At 39.4% G+C, this 9681-nt stretch overlaps 1 protein-coding gene across 1 annotated transcript in view; it reads left to right on the top strand.

The window, feature by feature from the left end:
* The first annotated feature begins 816 nt into the window (after positions 1-816).
* Positions 817-9681, top strand: part of PELI2 (pellino E3 ubiquitin protein ligase family member 2) — a 1464870-nt gene continuing 1456005 nt past the window's right edge. The window contains exon 1 of the mRNA XM_044074430.1: positions 817-1142. Coding sequence (XP_043930365.1) covers positions 1066-1142 — 77 coding nt within the window. The 5' untranslated portion in view covers positions 817-1065. The remainder of the gene's footprint in view (positions 1143-9681) is intronic.

Below are 9681 nucleotides of genomic sequence, written 5' to 3'. Positions count from 1 at the left end.
TGGCATCTAACAAAAATATTTTCCACAAGTCCTAACAATAGGGTGACAAAAGTAAGAATTAGAAAACACGACAAAAGTAAGAATTTGAAAACACAACAAAAGATTGTGTAGAAACCTTTTTTTAAAACATCAACGACATTTTTTTAAGTTATTATGCTACCTATTTATGCTTTTTGTGGGTGGGGACGGACCTCTGTAAGAGCTGAAGACGAGCATAAAATCTCTAGGGGGGGTGCTGAATAAGTTTTACAATAGTTTATCTCCGACACTCAATTAATTTCATCGTAGTGCAGCGACTTTATAACATTGGAAGACGGATGCAATGAAAAGTAAGGTTAACGATTTCCCAGACTTGTGGTTTCTCATCCATGGAGCCGATGACTCTCCCCGAATGTATCCAGAGCAAGAACTGTCCATGTTCTTTTATCGTTGTCTTGAATCACATTCACTTTCCATTGTTTCCAGTCTTTGATACAGTAAACTCCATAGGACTAATCCCTCTTTTAACCGATCATTTACACGTGAGGAATATCAGTGTGATTGGAAGCACGCATCTAACCACCTTTCAGCAGTTTCCTAACAACCTACTTCTTGCATTTTTTACTCTGTGTTTACATAACACCATAGACTTTACCAACTGAAGAATGCAAGGGGTGGAATTTTTAAAAACGACAGACAAGCTAGCATTAACTCTTTTATTTAAAAAAATGTAATAGACCCAGCTAACATACGTTTAAAATACCAAATTTCTATGTTGCAGGCCGCTTCTTTTTCAGTTTTTCCTTCCATTTACTGGTAGGTCCTCGTACAGTGTTAGCTAATCTCCCTTCACGATGCCAGACGATGGTAGTGCCCGTCGCTTGCTCCGTTTGTTGCTGTTCCTGTCTCACATCCTCAGTGTGTAACCTAGTACATGGGCAGGATTACGTATAGGATTATATTGTATCTATTGGCCGTGTTGTATGGAGAAGGAAGACCCGAAATATACATATGGGATTGTAATTGCTTAAATACAGAGGATTTACAGCAGGGAAACTTGCATCCCTAAAGAATTTAGATTTTCCCATGTTTTCCCCCAGCCAGGAGGAGCACTGCGCCCCCAAAGTCGAGCCTGTGAAATACGGAGAGCTTATCGTGCTGGGGTGAGTAGAGGCGAGCAGTGTGACACGACGGGGACTCGCTGCTCTGTTTGCTGCAGCATTAGGTTGCTTAGAAGCTAGCAGGGCACTGCTTTTTAATGATGAGTGGTTAATAAAATATACGTACAGATTCTGGTAGAATATTACACCCCACAAAGTGTACCACATTTGAAAGTAAACACTTGGTTTTAGTGTTCTACAGCTTAGTCTAGCAGCTGGTCTGCTCAAGTTTCCAGCTGTTAAAGCGCCTCGTACGTGTTTATTGCGTAGCATGCCTATTTTACTACATTTGTTTCTGTGAAGACTACTGCAGCTTTGGTTACTCTTGTATAAACTTAATTGCAAAGGTTTGTTTGAATATGTTGAGAAGAAAATGTGAGAGTTCCTTGTTTTGCTAATGCTGATTGCTTTCTCATGTGAGAATCAAAAGCCTCCTTATTGAAATTTGATATTTACTTTAAGAGTTAACAGCAGTTATTTTCCCAATATATTAAGTTAGACCTTAAATGTTTATATGTGCTTTCGTGTCAGTTAACGGCTGAAAATGAGCACAGCTTCTCGTCGTTTTGATTTAGAACATTTTCTTGCTGTAGTACCCCCTTTTCTGGACCTCCAATCTGCTTGCATACTTGGCGAATTTTACGTTTATTTTAAATGCGTCCCGTACCAAAACATGTTTTCACGGTGTTAACGTGTAGTATAAAGATGCAGTTGTCATAAGAACTCGACTTTTAACCAAACTTCATAGTCTATTGCTGTGTCAGAGGCTCTGACTCAGAGCTACTGATAATTTGTGTGTGAAATTAGCAGTCTTTTTAAAAAGACGTTATGCATTTTATGACACCCGCTCATTGACTGTTTATTGTGTAAAAGGATATGGTCTTGTAATTGGTACTGTCAGAGAGACATCAATAAGAACACTCAGTACAGTTCCTCTACAGATGTTTTGCCATGGTTTGGGGCCTTGTGTTTTTTTTTTTTTGTATTAGTAGTGTGTTCCCCCTTGACTGTTTCATCCATTGCAAGATGATGGTTGTGAAAACTGTAAAGTAAGCCTGGAAGGAAGTGATCATGTTTTGATGGCTTACTACTTCTAGATATGAAGCATAGATACAATCTGATGACTGCTGAAAACCCACAGGTTACATTAAAAAGAGTAATGTGGAGAGCCTAGACCTGACCTTAAAGGAATGTCAGATGCCTGAACTAGTTGCATTGAGTAACTGAATTGCATTGTTTTGCAGGAATGATGTTTCTAGTCAGTAAGATTTACTGTATTTTTATTTAGTTTGTAGTCTGATTATTAAGGCAGTGTTGCTATCCCCTATTTCATATATTGCCTAGGTGGTATAGTTAGCACTGGATGAACAGTTGTTTAGCAGTGGCAAATAAAACGGTGGCATGAGAAGGTCTTTAAAGAACACACCATTTGCAAGCAATAAATAATGTGGATGTACGGTTTTCATGGCTTTGCACTTTGGTTTTCCCAGGCCAAAATCCCATTTTACATTTGCATATGAAATCTCTATTAAGTGTTTGTCATCTGAAGATGCTCACAAGTGAACATGTTGACTTTTGGGCCTCAAAATAGTACAAATAAAAAAAAAAGTGGAGAAATGAAAACATTTCTCTACAATGTCTCTCATTTTCACAAATGTTCATTGAATGCATGACTGGTGGATGTATCAGACAATAAAGAAGACTAAATTTAACAGAACTAAGTTAAGAATTTTAAGAACACTTCCAGAGAAAAAGTTTAACATCAGGAAATCCCTACTAGGTGGTTATTATTTCTTAACAAGTGTTGCAGTTTTTTTTTTTTTTTTTTTTTTTTTGTGTATTAAATTCACAGATAGCTGTTGAGAAACTAACAACTCTGCCATGTTTTATGTTGCGCCTTTGAAGGTGATTGGGAATTATTCTTATTTACTTTTTTGTGCATATGTGCTTCTGCTGTCTTCAGGTTGGTTTGCTTAACTTGTGTTTAGTGCATGTATTAAACAGCACTTGTAGAGGAAGCTGGGAAAACATTGCTTATGGAAAGGCCTTGTACAGTCAAATCCAAAAAGTGCATAATGGAAGATGTTAGTTTATTTAGTAGTCACTGTACTGATTACTTGTGCATGCTGTAGCGTATCCTACCAGTATGCTAGAATATAGTAAACTAGATGGCACTTGTGGTAAATGGGGTTTAAACAACAGTTTGGGTCAGAGTTTCTGTAGATAGTAAATAAACCAGCAATCTCTGCCTTTTAGATTTATTGATGGACTTAAATTGAGATGTAATCTGTTGTCTTAAAATGTCTTTTTTTCTTAAATGATGCTGTACAGTAGACTAAAAATAAATATGGTGCTTATTTCCATTTCTTGTGATAGTAAATAACGCATGACTTTATTAATAAATAGTGTATTTTTTGGGTGTACTGATTACTTCTTTTTAAAGCATAAGACGTATGTGAAATGTAAATGGAAGCATCCAAGAACTGGGACAGGTGGGGAGAGATGAGTGTGTGTGAGCTGGAAAGTAAGGTTGCTGGAGATGTGGAAAGTTAAATACACTGGGAAGGCAGTTAACTATCTTAGACTGGGAAGACACTTAGCGTCTCTTCTGCCTTCGGGTTAATGCGACTCCTGTAATGGGTTGTTAACACATATGCATACAGTTATGAACTGCAAAGAAATCCCAATCCCTCCGCAACACATGTTCCAGAAACCTCAGCCTCATTACCACAATCAACAGAACATGCTGGAGGGACATGTTCATAACCCAGAGACTGCCCATGCTATGGAATAGACTTCCCATACATGTCCAGCAGAGCACCTCACTGGCCGTCTTCAAGAGAGATCTTGATGAGTGGATGGGAAATAGAAAATTTACCCGGGGATCACTCCAGTGGCTCTACTCGGGGGATCACTCCCGTGGCTGTACTCGACAGAGGCACTGTGAAGTAAGGTCAGGTGGCACGATGCTAGGGTAATATGGGCTTGGCTTGTAAAGGGTCCAGGGCCATTAGCCTAGTACACACCTATGAACCTACGAAATATCAGAAAATAGACTGTGCCTCCTGTTTGCATGCCCCTTTCTGAAGTCAGCTTCTTCCATTGTATTGCAAAACAGTTTTGCTGCTCATGAGTATGTGTGCCCTCTTTATTCCTCCACTGCATGTAGCTGTCAAAACTTTAAGCCCTTTGTTTTTGATTTCTGTCTCTGGTGTTTGCTAGGTATTTATACATTTCCTCTCCCTGTTATTGTTGCAGCTTGTGATTCCTTTTATCTTTGGTAACACCCTTCCTTACCCCCATCAGCAAGTCTGTCTTCACCTTGTCTGTTTCATACCATTTTGGTTCTGGGTGTGTGTGTGACTTAAACAATGCACCACTGAGCCCCCCCGTGTGACTTTAAATCCTCTGAAGCCGAAAACTGCTTCAGCAGTTTGTTCTAGAGTTTCCTCTCACAAGCTGGATGCAGTAGTGTTTTGATTTAATTTGTAACATGTCTTCTCATTAGTTCATATCTTAGTTCAATCCCTTATTTCAAGTGATTTTTATTGTATACGGGGGAGTGGTTACCTTCTACATTATCTAGCAGAAAAGCAGCATCAGCAACTGGAGGCTTCCCCGGCACAAAATACATTGTGAGTTCCCAAGTTCTTACTTACAAAAATACCATGTGGGTGTATGATCGACTTACTGTGTCAACATGTGTCCATTTATTGACCATTGCTCTGTCTCTCCGTTCCTAGCTAGTACATCGATCAAGGAAGTTAACAATGTAGTTTAGTGTATTCCTTTTTCTTCATGGGAAAGCAAACACGAAGATGCTTCCAATCGTGCCACTGCTGTTTTGCTTCCCCCTGATATGTGAAAGCAGATTTAGAATTTTGTGATACAGGTGCAAATATTATTTACTATTATTTTTTTGTATCATTTTGTGCTGTTTCCTGTTTCGTAATTCTGGACCCTGTAGGAGTAGCTACTTTCATTACTCCTACTACTGGCCATTGCTTTGCTTATCATTCCCTGTAGCTGCCAAGGAACTTTCCTCTTTTTTAACTGTCATTTGTGTGTTAGTTCAAATGCCAGAGCTTAGCACCCTAAGCCATGGACTCTAGTTATGTGAATCACATCTTCAGGAGTTTTCAAAACTCTCCTGTTTCCATCTTCTTGCTTCATGTAGTCTTGTCCAGTAACTGCTACTTTTGTTTTATTGCCTTTTGCTGGCCTCCTTGTAGTCAGGCATTTCACTCTGCAAGGGCATCTTTACCAGCAGATATTGACCGGTGTCTATAACCTTATCCCTTTGGAGGGGTTGTGGAGGTGGAAAGAAAGTGAGACCATTATCCATCTTATTCCTGTAAATTTGAACTTTGCGTTATTATTTTTGAACTGCCACATAAGTTGCAAGATCCTGCCATGTGCATCTTGATGTTTCCACATTTCCGAATGTGGACTGTTGTACTGCTGTGATCTGAATGTAGACTGTTGCACTACTCTTTATGGTAATTCAATGCATTTTAGTAACAGAAATTATAGTAACACATTTCCAGTAAGAATATTTAGTGACAGAAATTATAGCAGTCTGTTTCCTGTAAGAATGTACACTGGGTGTGATTTTCTTGTTATTTGATCATGTAGTTCCAGTGGGCTATAAAATGTTCTGTTGTTGTATTTGTCTTTGTTGCAGATTTTAATTTTTTGTCACTTGGTTTACGTGGTAAATTCTGCCATCTTTGTTTTAACCTAAAGAAAATTGTTTTCCCAGTCCATTTGAGGGTACCTCTCCCTTACAAGAATGCCTTTGGCACCGTAGTATTCAGAGAGGCTGGTAGCCTGTGCTGATACGAAATTGTACTATTAATGGTTATGTTCAGTATGCGAGGCCAGATACCCTTAGTTTATCAGCTCTTTTGTATAGACAAAACTTCTCACTCAGTTGAGTACACACCTTTTTAGTTTGTAGTTTTGGGACTGTGTTGCTTAGAAATACTTGCTGGCTGTATTTGCTTTTGGACCTGCTGAAAAGCTTCTGACTTGGGCAGTATTTGCTGTGAGTGATGTGATCTCAAATGATGATGCCGAAAAAGAGTTAAATTATTTTAGTAGTTTTGTGAGGGTTTTTTTTTTTTTTTTTTAGTACTTTTGAAGTTGGAGTTGCTGTATTCACTTGAGTCTGTATGGAGAAGATTTCATTGGTATTGTTTGAAACTTTTAGATCACTGAAGTTTATAAAAGTTGCAGGTGGCATTCTTAAACGTTTTGTTTAACGTCATAGTGTTTCAAGTGATTTGAGTGCATAGTTGTTACTCAGTTGAGTAACTTCACAAAAAAAAAAACTGAACGAAAAGTGGAAGCAAAAAACAGTAAACACTTTTGAAAAAAAAATGCTCAGTGGAATACAGCCAACACAAAGCTTAACAGTAGTAAAAACTACTGTAACGTTTAACTGCACCTTATGTCAGAAAAAAAAAGATAATCCCCGCAATAATATGTTTAGTTACAGTGTCTTTGCTGCTGTTAAGCTATGGTGTTGGCCATATTCCACTGAGCGTTTTTTTTTTTTTTCCAAATAAACTTTCACAAATTTTATGTTCTAACTGCTTATGTGAAGTTTTAGTTACCCTTTTTGACTTTTGCACCTTAGCTGTAAACTCCCAAGTGACTTCTTGTGCAACAATGTCTAACATGATACAGCATGGATATTTTATGAAGTGTCTTCTCCTTTTTCTAGTTTATGTGCTATTATATTGCCTCCCGCTCCCAGCTAAAGATAGCAGGCACCTGACTAGCAAGTCCGTCTGGGTTGCCATCTGATGCTTACACCAGTATTCAAACCCTGTTCAAAGTGCTCTATGCAAGGTACCTTACCCTTCTGCTGCCACTGGACTGGTGGTCACAGTTAAGAAATTGTTGTTTTGGTAATTGCTGTCTTACCCTGTAGATTTGTTTGTGCAGTAGAAAGGGGTTGATTTTTGTCTGAATCAGTCTTAACTGTCCATTAACCACATTGCCATATACCATTTTTTCATCAAACTGTATGTTTTTCAAACCTGCTGTGTAGCTTAGAGAGATAAGAGCCATTTTGCAGCATGTGCTAGAAATGCCTGACTGGGGTTGAGGGGGAAGAGTCAACAGTCAGAAATAGGACTGTCTTTGTTCCACTGCTAGTGCATCCTTTGGGGAAGGGATGGAAATGCAGTCTACATGCACATGGATTTGGGATGGGGATGAACCCAGCCAGCAATAAGGATTGAGAGTATGTGGAAGCATTCAGTCACTTTTACTTGGATTCCGAAGCTGGTGCTAGTACTAGTCACTAGGGCAGGACTCTTAGCAGCAATGGAAGATGTTCTAGCCCTCGCCCCTGCACTGGCACTGGTCTCTCCCTCCTAGCATGCTCTGATGTGAGGAGACTGTTAGGAACACATGGACCTGTTTTAGGATATGGCATGATGAGTATTGCTACAAGGTTTTAGGGCCAGTTCCAATTGTTGAAAATCCCATTGGAGTTGAAAGCAAGATTAACCTGTTCGCAGAAATTCGCAAGACTGTCACACCTGTAATGGGTAAAATCCAGTATTCATTGGAGCTTTGTACAGCTTGTAGGATGGACAGATACTCTGGAGTTGTGGTTTACAGTTGGGAAGTCCAGATTGAAAACATGAATACAATGATGATGGTCTAGGGAAGAGAGAGAAGGAAATGATGTTGTAATCCTTCCCTAAACTGAATGATGTAGTGCATTGTGGAAGGACAGTGGTAGGTACCACTGAGATGTTGTTATGCATAACTAAAAGTTGACACTTCCTTTTGTTTTTTTTTAGTGTTGTGCAGAGAAAGGAGGATAAGGCTAATAGATAGTGATTTCCATTACTGTTTTGGTATATTTTTTGCATACTACCAAAACGGTAGTGGAAAAGATAAAATGTGATGAGCAGAATACTTTACTAAAAGGGTGCAAGACCTAAATAATGTCCTGCATGGACCAACTCAAGGCCCTGTCACTATACTGTGTATCCTATAGATATCTAAGAGGTTACCTGTGTCTGGTGTATAAGGCGTCCTCCTCTGAACGATTACTGATGGATTTACTGCACATCAACGCAAATGGCATCAGGAGTACTCTGTCTAGGGATCTAAACCTCCTACAACATCAACAAAATAGTTTATAGGGACAGGTAACTCTTGCAGAGGATACTGCTGCTCTGGAACAGACTCCCCATCTGTAGAAAACAAAAGTTCATCCCTATCCATATTCAACCATAACTTGGATTTGTGGATGGGAAGCAGAAAATTTGCCCCATGACTGCCCCCTTACAGATGTAGCCCCCTAAATGCTTTATCCAATGCATGGGTCCCCTTCAAATTATCTGTATTATCCCTGTTATTTTTATTAGGGATAATTTATAATTATCTACCATGGGATGGGTAAGGCCAGTCTTTTACCAAATGGGATAGGTTAATTCCAGCACAAAAAGGGAACTTGGCCAGTCTTAAAATGGCCTGCAAGGGCAGCTAGCCTAGTACTTGCCTATGAAAACTTCTCTGTCAGTGGCAAGTACTGACTGAAAGACAGAAGATAGTGGGATACCATCATATGGACAGAGAATTTTGTTAGATGGAAGTAGGAGGGGTGACATTTTTGAAGAGAGGCAGAAGCATCAGTAGAATTTTTGGTACTTTTCCGTTAAATTCTTACCATGCGTCTCGCCATATTCCTCGAACACAAGGAAGACTGCAAGGTCCATGACAGAGAAACTGTAGCCAGTATAGAAAGACTATATTGTAGGTAAAAATCTGCAAGAGATGCGTACACTTTCAAAAGGTCCTGCAAAGGATGTAATCGCTACTACACATAACCACAAACAGTAGCAATGAGTAGGAATGAAATATTGCAGTGATTATCCTGGCATGAGTACATCTTTTGCTGTGGTGTGTTATCACACAGTCATAAGATCAGCACTACATGAATTTGACATGTGAACAGGAGCTTAACAAGGAATCCAAGGTCTACATTTTGTAGGGCTCTCTTGTCCATAGCAGTCCTGAAAGTGCTGCAGATGTATCACTGCCTGTTTCAGCCGTAGACTGAACACATGTCAGAAATGTGGACGGATGACAGTTTGGTAACCTCGCAAATACATGAGCAGAAACATTCCTACAAAATGGTGGGTGATTACTTGACAGCCTGTTTCAGCCGTAGACTGGGCACACGTCAGAAATGAGGATGGATGACAGTTTGGTAGCCTCGCAAATACATGAGCAGAAACATTCCTACAGAATGGTGGGTCATTAATGGACAGCAATGAACCTTTTGTAAGTACAGCTCCAAAATACGGAGTGCTGTGCTTATTCAGATCTGATGCTCTCTGAAGCTGTCTGTCATGACTGCATGCCATGTCCCACAGAAATACACATATGTACAACAATTGCTGCCATGGCATTCATTTCATGAAGTCATCATTGACTGTAACAATAATTTCAAGCGCAGCAATGTAACAACCCGATCAAGTAAAAGGTAGAACAGCAGATAGAAGAGGGAACA

Source organism: Protopterus annectens, chromosome 6.part0 (genome assembly GCF_019279795.1).
Source record: "Protopterus annectens isolate FY-2018-M chromosome 6.part0, PAN1.0, whole genome shotgun sequence".
Taxonomy (NCBI): Eukaryota; Metazoa; Chordata; order Ceratodontiformes; family Protopteridae; genus Protopterus; species Protopterus annectens.
Note: the sequence above shows the minus strand (reverse complement) of the source record. Positions and strands in the feature narration are given on the sequence as shown.